Here is a 15610-nt window from a genome sequence, read left to right on the forward strand (position 1 = left end):
CATGTCATTCTTCTGCCTCAGCCTCCTGAGTAGCTGGGACTACAGGCACCCGCCACCATGCCCCGCTAATTTTTTGTATTTTTAGTAGAGGCGGGGTTTCACCATGTTAGCCAGGCTGGTCTCAATCTCCTGACCTCGTGATCTGCCCGCCTCGGCTTCCCAAAGTTCTGGGATTACAGACATGAGCCACCGCATCTGGCCACCACATTTTCTTTATCCAGTCTATCATTGATGGTATTTAGGTTGATTCCATGTCTTTGCTATTATAAATTGTGCTGCAGGGAACATTTATGTGCATGTGTCTTTATGGTTGTCTTTGTACTCTGTTGTTAGTTTCTTTTGCGGTGCAGAAGCTGTTTAGTTTAATTAGACCCTATTTGTCATTTTTTGTATTTGCTGCAATTGCTTCCCAAAAGCCATTTCTAACACAATAACTTTCCCAAATCGTCACTCACATTTTCTCTTCTTTTAATACAAATTATCAAAAGGTGCAAGATGTTCTCAACCATGATATCTATATCTTGATAAAAAAGATATTTTCAAAAAATTTTCTTTAAATTCCCATTCCAATGTATATAAATAATATAGACAATATAGAAACTTAGGAAATAATCACTTATTTTATGCATATATATATATTTACCTTTGTAAACCTTATTATTGTGGTTTTTGGGAAACTTTTGAGTATGGCCTTCCTGCTTTCAGATGTAGACAGTCTTACTGGTAAGATCTAATATTTCCTGACTTCTATTGTCCTTGCCATGTGATAAGCACATTGTATGATTTTTTTCAGTTAGTACTTTCAGCAACCGTATTAGGTACTTGTGTTTTATTCAATTTTATGAATGGCCCAACTAGATATAAAAAGTGATTAGAGATGGGATTAGAACATTTTCAGTTTATATATCCAGGGTTAGGAAAACTTCACAAAATAATACTGTAACAATTAATGTCATGCTTTTTTATATAGAAAAAAAATCCCTTCCATGGTTGCTGTATGAGACATAAAAGTATCTGTTTGCATCTTAGAAGAAGAAAGTGGAAAATTCTGAATTTGCATAAAAATTTTTGCTGGTTGTTCTTCACCATAGCTGAAAAGCGTAATCTTAAAATTATGTGTTAGTACCTTCCTGCATTTGAAAGAAAGAACGAAGTTAAATAATGTAAGTGTATAGAAGAAGACTCCTGTAGAAGATTTGGAAAAATGGACTTGAGTACCGGTATTTGATGATGAGCCCATGAAGCTCTAGTGAGAGAATGGAGAAAGATAAGAAAGGGAGAAAAGACAATGTGTGTATTAATAAGCAGAATAACACAGTGAGGAGTTACAATTCAATACCATTGGGACTTTCTGATTACTGTGTAAAACAAACCTCAGAATTGCCCCATTGCAGGTTGGATAAGCTGAGTTATTTACACATTTACTTCTGATCCTCACTGCCTGAGGTTGTCCCCCTATTCTTGGTGCACTAAATCCCTGGAACTAATGAGCTGCTGGGCAGGTGCACAAACTGAGGAAGTACTCTTAACAGCAGAGAAAGTCCTTAGGCAATAAAGCAGAGGTCAGAAGTGGTCAATATGCTTAATAACTGATCACTAAGCAGTAGCTGATGGTCCAGGAAGATATGAGATGTGCATTCACAGCACCCACTACACAGATTTATGCAGATTATACAGGAAACGCTTCATATATGAATGTCCCACTATGAATAAGTGGAATCAGCCACTTTCCCAGAGGGGAACTATTAGTTATTGTGTGTTTCACTACATTCAAACCTTTGAAAAATCCCCAGTTTTGTTCCCATGTTGTACTAGAAATAACAGTACAAAGTTGGAATGTAAACTCAATTGAGTTATACTTACTGTGTAATTTAAGTAATGATATATGTGTATGTGTGATTATATTAAGATTAATGTTCTTGTTGTTACTGCTGAATCCATTATGGCTGTAACTCATTTTTTTTTTTTTTTTGGTAATTTTCTGCTTTCTTTTATTCTGCCATTTGGTTACCAGTTAGAAAAATGTAATATTGAAAGGATGCATTATGTAATCTTTTTCCATTATGCACAATCAAAACATGGATATGAGATTGGATCTTATTCAAAAAGAAGAAAATCTGCCACTTAAAGCTGTGCATATGGAATAAGAAGAATTTTAATATATGTTTAGTCTCATTCTTTTGGTAATATGTAATGTAACCTGATTTTGGTGGAAAAGCAATTATTGATATAAATTATTGATAAATATTTCTTTCAGGTTTGAACATTTGTTATAGAATATTTAAGATAAATAAATAAGGCATTATTGAATCTGAAAGAGTATGGTAAATTTATAAAAATTAATTTGGCTGTATTTTGTTCCTACTGAACCATTATATAATGCTGTCACTTTATGATGCAAGACTGTAAGATGTACATTTAAAATAATTTATTTGCAGATCTTGATTCCCTCTTCAATAGTATTGTCTTTTTATTATGATGAAGCTTTCCAGGAATGGAAATTATGTATTTCTATGTTTCAAGTTTATCATCTATTGTTTCATTGCAAAGCCTATAAAAGTTGACCAATCTTAATGAGAGTAACCCTCCTTAAATGGGGGAGAATTGCTTAGGGTTGATTTAATTCAAGTGTATAAAATGAAGTACAGTGCAAGGCCACTGGGCTACTTTTGAGAATTTATAAAGAACTATTTTGGGTCTGTGGTCCTAGATATTATTCAGGTACAAACTTTTTTTCTAGAAAAAGGGAAAAGAAAACCATGGCTTATTAAAAGAGTTTTTATTAACTTTTATATTTCAACACAACTTAGTTTCTTATGAAAAGAAAGAAAGTCAGCATAAAGATCAACAACTATCTGTGTGGCTCTGATCAATAACTTAACCCCTCTGAACCTCAATGAGAACATCAGTAAAATAAGACTAACAGGACTAACTCTATGCAGTTTGGTGAGGATTAAATGAGGTTATACATGTCAACTGCTTAGCAACATGCCTGGTACATAGAAAGCCTCAGTGAATAATAATTGAGAAAACCAAAGATTAAAATACTGAAATGAGTTCATCTGTAGAGAAGAAAGGAATGATATTTGATGTCAAATGAGGATATTGAGAAAATATAAGTCAAATAAAAAGGCTCAATTTTCAACATAAGTAAAAATGCATCTAGAGTATTGAGAAAGACTACCTGTGCAATTTTCTTGGGCTTTGAAAGACAGGTTATGATTGTTTCTAGTTTTGATTTCATATAGCTGTCTGCCAATTGTGATACCCAGCCAAATAGCATGGGAGTATTAATTCTTTACGTTAACATATACTCATAGCTCATTCTACAATTTTCTTGATTTAAATTATAGAGTCAAAAAGTCAATTCTGTAACTATCACAAGAAGAGAAAACCAAACACCGCATGTTCTCACTCATAGGTGGGAACTGAACAATGAGCTCACTTGGACTCGGGAAGGGGAACATCACACACTGGGGCCTATCATGGGGAGGGGGGAGGGGGGAGGGATTGCATTGGGGAGTTATACCTGATATAAATGATGAATTGATGGGTGCTGACGAGTTGATGGGTGCAGCACACCAACATGGCACATGTATACATATGTAACAAACCTGCACGTTATGCACATGTACCCTAGAACTTAAAGTATAATTAAAAAAAAAAAAAAGTCAATTCTGTAAATTCTTCATAGATTACTCTTGGAGTGCATGATATGTTCTGTTTCCTCTTTCTCCTTGGTAGGAAACTAGACTCCCAGTAAGCCTTCACATACTGTGCATAGTTAAGAATACCCCACAGGCTGCTTGATACTGACTAATCTAAGTCATATCCCTGCAAATAATCTACCGTAATCTTTTAAATAATATTATTGTGTCCTTTGCTGTTAGAAGCTAAAAGTATACGGTATAGGGCAGACTGCCCGCATTGGAGTCCTGATTCTAATACCACTTCAGTTTTCCCATCTGTAAAATGAGGATAACATTAATACTTACTTAGTAGTGTAATTGTGAGAATTAAATGAAACAGCATGTGTGAAACACATGGAGACTTAATTTAAGTGCTTGATAATTTTAATTATTATTAATTTTATTTATACTCCTATTATTTTTATAACTGTAGGCCAACTTATTCTGGCTATATGCAATGTGAAGAAAACCCTCCTTCTACCGTTCCTCAAACATAAAAATACTGAATTATGGCATAATATTTCCATTTGTTAAACAATTTATTTATTTAGCAACCAGGCTGGGTGAGATACTACACTACTACACACAGAATTACAGAACTATGTTGATGATTCATATACAACTTACACGTGATTCCCATATGTTTTCTGTCAGATTTTTTCTCATTTACATACATAAATATGTAAAAAAAAAGTTGAATATCTGTTCAAGAAATTGTGCTTGGCATTGTGTAGGAATTCGGATTGAAAAATAAAGCATCTGCCCTCAGAGATAATATTTATATCACGAGAAAAGACAGAAATACATAAACTCAATAATTTAATAAAATACAAAAGATCTCAGAATCATTGTGGTTTTCATTGCCACATCAGTGGTATAGAAAATACATGCTCTGTTTTCAGAGGAAGAAGATGACAAGAGTTTGGTGTTTCATTCTTTGTACTCATGATAATACTGTAAAAACTGATCTTTAAAAATGATTGTATTTTGTAAAATAAGGTTATTATAAAAATATAAGCAATATGGAAGAGTGAAGAAAAATAAAGTCATGTATCTCTCAAAGTCCTCTCTCTCATAAACAATTGTTGCTAATGATAGAATTATTTTAGGTAGATAGGCATGGAGGTACTATTTTATTAAAAATGGCATTAGACTTTACATGCTATCTTTTTTATTTATTTATTTATTTATTTTAATTTTTTTATTTTATTATTATTTGTTTTTATCATTATACTTTAAGTTCTAGGGTACATGTGCATAACGTGCAGGTTTGTTACATATGTATACTTGTGCCATGTTGGTGTGCTGCACCCATCAACTCGTCAGCACCCATCAATTCATCATTTATATCAGCTATAACTCCCAATGCAATCCCTCACCCCTCCCCCCCATGATAGGCCCTGATGTGTGATGTTCCCCTTCCCGAGTCCAAGTGATGTCATTGTTCAGTTCCCACCTATGAGTGAGAACATGCGGTGTTTGGTTTTCTGTTCTTGTGATAGTTTGCTAAGAATGATGGTTTCCAGCTGCATCCATGTCCCTACGAAGGACGCAAACTCATCCTTTTTTTTGGCTGCATAATAATCCATGGTGTATATGTGCCACATTTTCTTAATCCAGTCTGTCACAGGTGGACATTTGGGTTGACTCCAAGACTTTGCTATTGTGAATAGTGCCGCAATAAACATACGTGTGCATGTGTCTTTATGGCAGCATGATTTATAATCCTTTGGGTATATACCCAGTAGTGGGATGGCTGGGTCATATGGTACATCTAGATCTAGTTCCTTGAGGAATCGCCATACTGCTTTCCATAATGGTTGAACTAGTTTACAATCCCACCAACAGTGTAAAAGTGTTCCTATTTCTCCACATCCTCTCCAGCACCTGTTGTTTCCTGACTTTTTAATGATTGCCATTCTAACTGGTGTGAGATGGTATCTCATTGTGGTTTTGATTTGCATTTCTCTGATGGCGAGTGATGATGAGCATTTTTTCATGTGTCTGTTGGCTGTATGAATGTCTTCTTTTGAGAAATGTCTGTTCATATCCTTTCCCCACTTTTTGATGGGGTTGTTTGTTTTTTTCTTGTAAATTTGTTTGAGTTCTTTGTAGATTCTGGATATTAGCCGTTTGTCAGATGAGTAGACTGCAAAAATTTTCTCCCATTCTGTAGGTTGCCTGTTCACTCTGATGGTAGTTTCTTTTGCTGTGCAGAAGCTCTGTAGTTTAATTAGATCCCATTTGTCAATTTTGGCTTTTGCTGCCGTTGCTTTTGGTGTTTTAGACATGAAGTCCTTGCCCATGCCTATGTCCTGAGTGGTATTCCCTAGGTTTTCTTCTAGGGTTTTTATGGTATTAGGTCTAACATTTAAGTCTCTAATCCATCTTGAATTAATTTTTGTGTAAGGAGTAAGGAAAGGATCCAGTTTCAGCTTTCTACTTATGGCTAGCCAATTTTCCCAGCACCATTTATTAAATAGGGAGTCCTTTCCCCATTTCTTGTTTCTCTCAGGTTTGTCAAAGATCAGGTGGCTGTAGATGTGTGGTATTATTTCTGAGTACTCTGTTCTGTTCCATTGGTCTATATCTCTGTTTTGGTAGCAGTACCATGCTGTTTTGGTTACTGTAGCCTTGTAGTATAGTTTGAAGTCAGGTAGCGTGACGCCTCCAGCTTTGTTCTTTTGACTTAGGATTGTCTTGGCAATGCGGGCTCTTTTTTGGTTCCATATGAACTTTAAAGCCGTTTTTTCCAATTCTGTGACGAAACTCATTGGTAGCTTGATGGGGATGGCATTGAATCTATAAATAACTTTGGGCAGTATGGCCATTTTCATGATATTGACTCTTCCTATCCATGAGCATGGTATGTTCTTCCATTTGTTAGTGTCCTCTTTTATTTCACTGAGCAGTGGTTTGTAGTTCTCCTTGAAGAGGTCCTTTACATCCCTTGTAAGTTGGATTCCTAGGTATTTTATTCTCTCTGAAGCAATTGTGAATGGAAGTTCATTCATGATTTGGCTCTCTGTTTGTCTGTTACTGGTGTATAAGAATGCTTGTGATTTTTGCACATTGATTTTGTATCCTGAGACTTTGCTGAAGTTTCTTATCAGCTTAAGGAGATTTTGGGCTGAGACAATGGGGTTTTCTAAATATACAATCATGTCATCTGCAAACAAGGACAATTTGACTTCTTCTTTTCCTAACTGAATACCCTTTATTTCTTTCTCTTGCCTGATTGCCCTAGTCAGAACTTCCAACACTATGTTGAATAGGAGTGGTGAGAGAGGGCATCCCTGTCTTGTGCCAGTTTTCAAAGGGAATTTTTCCAGTTTTTGCCCATTCAGTATGATATTGGCTGTCGGTTTGTCATAAATAGCTCTTATTATTTTGAGGTACGTTCCATCAATACCAAATTTATTGAGCGTTTTTAGCATGAAGGGCTGTTGAATTTTGTCAAAAGCCTTTTCTGCATCTATTGAGATAATCATGTGGTTCTTGTCTTTGGTTCTGTTTATATGCTGGATTACGTTTATTGATTTGCGAATGTTGAACCAGCCTTGCATCCCCTTGCATCACCTTGATCATGGTGGATAAGCTTTTTGATGTGCTGCTGAATCCGGTTTGCCAGTATTTTATTGAGGATTTTTGCATCGATGTTCATCAGGGATATTGGTCTAAAATTTTCTTTTTTTGTTGTGTCTCTGCCAGGCTTTGGTATCAGGATGATGTTGGCCTCATAAAATGAGTTAGGGAGGATTCCCTCTTTTTCAATTGATTGGAATAGTTTCAGAAGGAATGGTACCAGCTCCTCTTTGTACCTCTGGTAGAATTCAGCTGTGAATCCATCTGGTCCTGGACTTTTTTTGGTTGGTAAGCTATTAATTACTGCCTCAATTTCAGAGCCTGGTATTGGTCTATTCAGGGATTCAACTTCTTCCTGGTTTAGTCTTGGAAGAGTGTAAGTGTCCAGGAAATTATCCATTTCTTCTAGATTTTCTAGTTGATTTGCGTAAAGGTGTTTATAGTATTCTCTGATGGTAGTTTGTATTTCTGTGGGGTCGGTGGTGATATCCCCTTTATCATTTTTAATTGCGTCTATTTGATTCTTTAAATATGAAGTTAATTTAAAGTAAAACTAATGATATATTAATTTTAAGATAAAAACTTCTTTGAGTACTTTTTAGGTTATTCATTATTATCTTGGGAAAAATGATGATACAGAAATATTGAATGAAGTCATTATTTTAAATTAATGTTTCCAATTTAGGCAGTGTGAAAAGATTACATTGTATTAAACATGAGGTTAGTATGTTTTACTTTCTCCTCCCCAAATACTCAGTTTTTCTGGCTGTGTAATCACTTTTATTTCATCAAGTTAACGTGCATTTTGTTGTGTGATCATAATGCCCTCAGCATTTAGTTGTTGTTCTATATGTACATGTATTCAACTCACCCTATTCTTTTTCCAAAGTTGCGTTCATTTCCTCTTACTTTACTTTGGTTCTGGGCTATTTTTTGGCTGGATTTTCCTCTATTATTTAAATTTTGATTACAGTTACACTTTCATGTAAAACAATGATAAAACATAGTGAAAATCGACAGTGCTTTACTTTCCCTTTCCCCAAATACCATTCCACCCTTCTAAGAACCTTAAAAACCATAATTTTTTCAAAGTTTCTTTTTTTATTCTTTTGCATGTTTCAAAAAGATACATTTATATTACGATTTCTTGATTTACTAATTTTAGCTATTATCTATTGTCTTCCTGTAATACATAAGATAGATATTTTTATACTTTTGTTTGTCTTACTCTTCCTTTATTCTCCAGAATATTTAAATCTCAACTTGTCATTAATTAATTAGTTTTTACATTATTATAACTATAAACACATGCACACTATTGATCCAAATAATCTATAATTATCCTGCTTTCTTTCATAAATTTTGGGGCTTTCTTCTGGAATTAGTATTTACTTCATTTTTTTGTTTTTTGTGCAAAATATTGAAATGTACCTCTCTTTAATTCTTTTTGTAAATGCCCTATAAGACCTGTGAAACCTCCATTATTAGCATATTTTCTCTAATTTTTCAAATACATGTGATAATGTTACAAATGCTTTACTTATTTCCTATGGCTTTCCCTCCCCAAGTCATCTAGCTTTTACAGGTTTATTGTAGTATAACTTATATCTAAGATATGTAGATGAGTGAATTTACACATATATATGTTATATATATGTATATCTCCATAAATATCTACCACCTAGATCAAGATATAGACCATATCCAGAACTCCAGCAGGCTCTCTCATGCCTACTTTAATTTGTTAAATCTGCCCTAAAATACTCAGATCTGTATCACCGTGAATCAAGTTTTCTGCTTTGGAACTTTATATAAATACAATTGTGCAATATATACCCTTTCTTATTTCACTCAATGTTATGTCTTTAGATTCATCCATGTTGCATGTAGCATTGCTACATTCTTTTTCATTGTTATGCAATATTTTATAGTATGAATATACTGTAAAAATTAGTTTTACAAAAATTTTCCTATAATTCATCTGGAAATTGCTCTGAAGAAATCAACACCAACCTCACATTTTTCTTATCATGGTGACTTGGTTTTCCTTCCTGGATATGTGAAGAAATTTTTTAATTATTGAGTCAAGGACAATGTAATCACGATTTCTTTTCTTTTTTATTTATTTATTTATTTATTTTGAGACAGAGTCTAGCTCTGTTGCCCAGGCTGGAGTGCAGTGTCACGATCTCCACTCACTGCAAGCTCCGCCTCCCGGGTTCAAGCCATTCTCCTGTCTCAGCCTCCCAAGTAGCTGCGACTACAGGTGCCCACCACCACGCCCGGCTAGTTTTTTGTCTTTTTAGTAGAGAAGGGGTTTCACTGTGTTAGCCAGGATAGTCTCGATATCCTGACCTCGTGATCCGCCCGCCTCAACCTCCCAAAATGCTGGGATTACAGTTGTGAGCCACCACACCCAGCAAAATCTGTTTTCTTTAACAGTTTTAGTTGGAGCCTGATTGTTTCACACTGATTGATAAAGCTGGCTCCTTTATCTTTCTTATTACAAGGATTTTTAAAATTATTAAAAATTATATGTTTTACAACATTTTAATGTGTATATTATTCTCTTCTACTTCAGGTTTTTGGATCATCCTTATACTGAATCTTTTCTGTTTTTAACTCTCAACTAAATGTATCGTATTTTCAACAGTTGTGTTAGCCTTGTTCTCCTCCTTTATTTATTTATTTTTTTGAATTACTATGAAAATATCAAGCTTTTCTTTTGGGCCAGAAGTTAAAATATTATCTATAACATTATCTATGTCTAATCTACTCATTTCTTTTTCTAATTTATTTCTTATCTGGGTAATGGTATTGTTTTGGCTCTCAACTTGTTTTCTTATTTATTATACTTTTTCTTATCATTCTTTTTAAAATTTAAATCAACTTATCTTTGAATTCTAGTTTTATTTAATCTATGGTTTTTTAATACTATGAAGGACTTTCATATAGTTTTTCTCTGGTATCAGCAACTTAATATATTGCCTAGTAAGCATATTAAAATTTTTGAAAAATAATAACCTGCTGATAGCATTGCAAATATAAGAAAATATTTTTTGTTTTTCAGGAAATACAAAAGACATCATAATGATATATGAAGAGGATGCTGAGGAATGGGCTGTGTACTTGACAGAAGTATTTTTACATGTTGTGCAAAGGGAAGCGATCCTGTTATATCGCTTGGAGAATTTCTCTTTTCAGCATTTGGAGTTGCTGAACTTAACCTCTTACAAATGTAAACTTTTGATATTATCAAATAGTCTGCTTAAAGACTTAACTCCAAAGAAATGTCAATTTCTGGAAAAGATACTTCATTCACCAGAAAGTGTAGTTACTTTGCTTTGTGGAGTGATGAATTCACATCAGCTTTATGAATTATTAAATATCTCTCAAAGCAGATGGGAGATCTCAACTGAGCAGGAACCTGAAGACTACATCTCTGTAATCCAGAGTATCATATTCAAAGGTAATGTTGCCAAATCTTTGTTTGTTTCATTTTTATTTGTTTTTTGTAATTAAAGAATTGCAAGTTCTTTTAGAACCAATAACTGATGTTAGGATTAAAATAAGAAAAATGAGAGCTGCTTTTATTTAACAGTATATTGTACTGTCCACAAAATACATTAAGGTTCTTAATTTTTAGCTCCATTCCAATCAAGGCTTATTCGTTGTTTTAAAAATGGCTTATAAATATATTCTACAGGGCAGCCTGGATGAGACCATGGTGGAACAAGTATTGTATGCTCAGCCATATGACAGTTTGGTTCTGGAAGCTGGTTTCTTATATAACTGGTGAGGCATGAGTTAATATACTCTAGTAGTGTTACCAGTGAGTAACAGTTCAAGGTTTGAAGGTCTGGGTTACAATTACAGAGCTTTTAAAATTTTAAGCATGTAACCTTTAGATAAAATACAAGGTCCCATTAATTAATTAATTACGTTTCCATGTAATAATCAAAATGCTGCAACTTACTAATGTTAAAGCTTCTCCCTTCCATAGTTTTACTCTACTTGGTGTGAAAGGGGTGCTGTGGCCAGCTGCTTCCCTGGTTTTCTTAGTCTGTACTTTGCTCTCAACTCCCAGTCTTCCAACTATGGTTTCATGGCTTAAAGGGAAGGAGTGAAGCTATTATTTTATCCTGGCCACATCAGATTAAAAGTTGCCTCTTTTACTTGGAGCAAATTTCTGAGTTTTTGGAAATCCCTTATTCGCTGGGAATGTCTCTCCTGCAGTTTCTTAATGAGTCAAATATTCTCTCTTCTCTAAGATCATAGCTGTGGTTGTCTAACGCATATAGATTCTTACTGTTGAGTTCTATGGCTCATTCATATGTCTCTCATGATGAAAATGGCACTGAGATATCTCCTGGCTGGGTGTTTCTCCTACCTTGTCCACATCTATCTGAAGATAAAACTTCCTTTATCTCCATTTATCTTTTTCCAGACAAACTCTGGGCATACAAGCCATTCCCAGAGTAGCTATCACCATCCTGCCCTCAGAGCAGCAGTACAGCAACAGTCTCTTGCTTTTAGTAATTTCCAAACCTGGATCAAGCACAAGTGTTGGGAGTTCTGGAAATCCAGGGAACCTATATCAACCCCAAATGGTTTGCTAGAAGCTCTTCTCACTACACTTCTCACTATACTTCTTTCCTGGTGGAAAACAACTTTCTTCTCGCTCTGTCACCCAGGCTAGAGTGCAGTGGCTGGATCTCGGCTCACTGCAAGCTCCATCTCCCGGGTTTATGCCATTCTCCTGCCTCAGCCTCCAGAGTAGCTGAGACTACAGGCGCCCGCCTCCTCACCCGGCTAGTGTTTTTTTTGTTTGTTTGTTTTGTTTTGTTTTGTATTTTTTAGTAGAAACGGGGTTTCACTGTGTTAGGATGGTCTCGATCTCCTGACCTCGTGATCCGCCCGTCTCGGCCTCCCAAAGTGCTGGGATTACAGGCTTGAGCCACTGCGCCCAGCCTGTTTTGTTTTGTTTTGAGACAGAGTCTCACTCTATCACCCAGGCTGGAGTGCAGTGGCATGAACTTGGCTCATGGCAACCTCTGCCTCCCAGACTAAAGCAATTCTTGTGCCTCAGCCTCTGGAGCAGCTGGTATTACAGACATGTACCATCATGCCCGGCTAATTTTTGTACTTTTAATGGAGACAGGGTTTTACCATGTTGGCCAGGCTGGTCTCGATAACCTCAAGTGATCAGCCCACTTTGGCCTCCCAAAGTGCTGGGATTACAGGCGTGAGCCACCGCACCCGGCCCAAATTCAATAGTTTTTAAAAGCATTGTCTTAGTTGTCCGTTGTTGCATAGCAAGTTTCTCTAACTTTTAGCAACTTAATAAATAATGGTTATATCAGTTTCTATGATTTAGAAATCTAGGAGAGGTTTAGCTGGGAGGTTCTGGAGCAGGCTTTGTCAAGAGGATGCAGTCAAGCTGTCCGGAACTAAGATCCTCTGAAGGCTCCACTGGGTGAGGATCTACTAACAGGGCTTACCTTGTTGACAGTTTCCTTTGTTGTTGTGATTTTAATAATCCCTTGGTTGGCTGAAGGTCATTTCTAATCATTCCTGAGGAAGGTCCCTTGGAAGCAATGTTTCTGAATTCCTGGATGTTTAAAAGAGTTTGTCTCTTGTCTTACACTGAAGGTAGAGTTTGTCTGAGGACAGTATTGCTATTGCCCTTCTGTCTCTAGCATTGCAGAATTTACAGAATTTGTATTTGCCTAGCTGACTAAAGGATTCTTCATTTATAGTTGAAGTTTAGTGACTTTACTAGACTATTTTAGTGCTGACTATTCTGGATTATTTTTCCCAGGGACATGCTTTCTTATTTTTGTTTTTATCTTTTTCCCAAAATATAGATTCAACTCTTCTTTTATTTCATGAAGAATTTCTTAACTTATATATAAGTTTACGGTTTATTTTTCAGGGATTCCTTTTTTATGTATTTTGGATATCTTTAGTCTGAAGTGCACTCTACAATTTCTCTCTAATCCCTTTTGACTCTATTAATATCTAATTTACTTAGTTTGCATTTTCACTTTAACTTTTGCTACCATTTTGTGCTTCCAGGAGTCTCTCTTCCTCTGTATTACTTCCAATCTCTTTCATTTTCATAGTACTTTTACTTTTTCTCATTGTACCATTTGGTTGAGCACTTGCAATTTAAAATTCATCTCTTGTTCTTAATTCACTCACCTCTCTCTAACTTCTTGCATATCTGCACTATATAATTGCTTTCAAAAGGTGATTTCTATTCATTACATTAAAAATTCACGGTGAAATGTTTGGTTACAATTTTCAACTTTGTTTATGGTAACATGTTTTTAGTTTTTGCTCCCTATCTCCTTTGGTTTTCTCCTTTCCTCTTTTCCTCCCTCCCTTCCTTGCTTTCTTCCTCCCTCCCTTTCTCCCTTCCTTCCCTCCCTCTCTCCTTCCCTTTCTCACTTTTTCTCTTTTAGTATCTTTGTATAGATTCTATGCTTGTTCAAGTTTTCCTCCTCTCCTCTCCTTTCAAGACAGAGTTTCACTCTTGTTGCCCAGGCTGGAGTGCAATGGTGTGACCTCCACTCACTGCAACCTCCGCCTCCCAGGTTCAAGCAATTCCGCTGCCTCAGCCTCCTGAGTAGCTGGGATTACAGGCGTGTGCTACCACACCCAGCTAATTTTGTATTTTTAGTAGAGATGGGGTTTCTCCACGTTGGTCAGGCTGGTCTCGAACTGCCGACCTCAGGTGATCTGCCCGCCTCGGCCTCCCAAAGTGCTGGGACTACAGGCATGAGACACCACACCCGGCCTCAGGTTTTCTTATGTGTCACTGAGAAAAGTGAGTTTTTTCAGTTCAGCCAGTGGAAATAGAGCGGATTTTATTGTTCTGTTCTGTTATTGTTGTTGTTATTTTACCATGAAAGACTGTACTTCTCTGCTTCCACAGATGTAGACTACTTTCTGTAATATGATTTTTCTGTATAGTTCTTCATTTAACCTCACTTTGTCTACTTTTTAGAACCAGACTGCTTCCATAGATGCTTCTCCCTCAAATTGTTGCCTCATATCTATAATGTGCCCTTAGCCTTATAGGAAGTATGTTTGCTGGCTGTTTTTTAAAATCTGCAGCTTCTGGACTGTTTCTTCAAAGTGTCTTTTCTCTGTTTCCTCCTGTACACCCTTATGCTCTATTATCACTGTTTTAGGAAACAGTTCATTGAATTTGGGTCTAGAATTTCACTGTTTCCTATTTCCTCTAAATAGGATATTTGCATAATATTTCCTCATTGTGTGTTGGGATGATTTCCAAGAATAAAAAGGGGAAATATTCACAATACACCATAATGTTTAAACAGGAAGTTTTCAAGTTTCTTACGATCTCTTTTGCTCTCTTGTTAGTATTCCTCAAGTACATTAAACTTTTTTGAGTGAAAAGAAAAAAGTGTTACAATAGGAAAATTATTTTTTTAAATCACAATAAAGCACAAGTAAGCATATGCTACTTTTCTCCCTGAAGATTGTTAGTAAAATTTTAGATGGCTCCTCACACCCATAATTTCTATTTATTCAAAGAACTCATGTTATTTTGGCCACTTGAGCTATAATGTCATTATTATGTAAAAATATTTGATGTATACCTTTTTATTGCTTCAGTTGTTTTGTTTTATAATTCGTATTTTTAGGTGGATATGAAAGTGGTATTCTGCTATATCTTCAAATTATATTTCTATTCATACTTGATGAGAGAAAAACTCACACCTTGTAGACAACACAGAACTATTTTGGAGACACTATTATTTCTCATCTGCCCACATTGATTTTGGACTCCGATTTCTTAGCGTAACTTAGATATGCCAATTGGAAAATATAACCATCTTATTTGGAAAAGGATGTTCAAATATAGTGTATTTTTGTCTGAGGTACAAGAATGCAACCAGAAGCATATAGTTGTATTTTCAAGTCTACAAAATGGTAGCAATTTCCAAACTGCATAAAATAACTTTTATATGTGGGTTGTGTCCTTTGAAAAAATTGGTTCTGTTTGCTGTAGTCTATGCAGTGATAAATTTGCTTAAGTGCTCTGCTAAATTATTTTATGTTTATGTTGCCATTCATGTTGAAGACATAAAGTCTTGCATTTAAATTGAGATCAGTACAAAAAAAAAAAAATGGGTGAAATAGGACAAAGAATGTGGAATGCAGTTTTTACTGTCCCTTTTCTACTTTTCCTCATTCCATAAATAAATTATACAAGGAATAAGGGGAACTTATTATTCAGAAACATGCTATGAAAAAGAGAATAATAACAATGCCAAGAAAGTCATGGAAATAATTAAATGTTC

General features: G+C 35.4%; 1 protein-coding gene across 7 annotated transcripts in view; it reads left to right on the forward strand.

Annotated features, from left to right (window-relative positions):
* The window catches only part of LOC113224983 (B-cell scaffold protein with ankyrin repeats), a 227903-nt gene that overhangs the window by 32639 nt on the left and 179654 nt on the right, over positions 1-15610 (forward strand). For all 7 annotated transcript variants that reach the window (XM_026455030.1, XM_026455025.1, XM_026455026.1 and 4 more), the window contains one exon: positions 10345-10743. In XM_026455030.1, coding sequence (XP_026310815.1) covers positions 10345-10743 — 399 coding nt within the window. The remainder of the gene's footprint in view (positions 1-10344; positions 10744-15610) is intronic.

This window comes from Piliocolobus tephrosceles, chromosome 3 (assembly GCF_002776525.5).
Source record: "Piliocolobus tephrosceles isolate RC106 chromosome 3, ASM277652v3, whole genome shotgun sequence".
Taxonomy (NCBI): Eukaryota; Metazoa; Chordata; class Mammalia; order Primates; family Cercopithecidae; genus Piliocolobus; species Piliocolobus tephrosceles.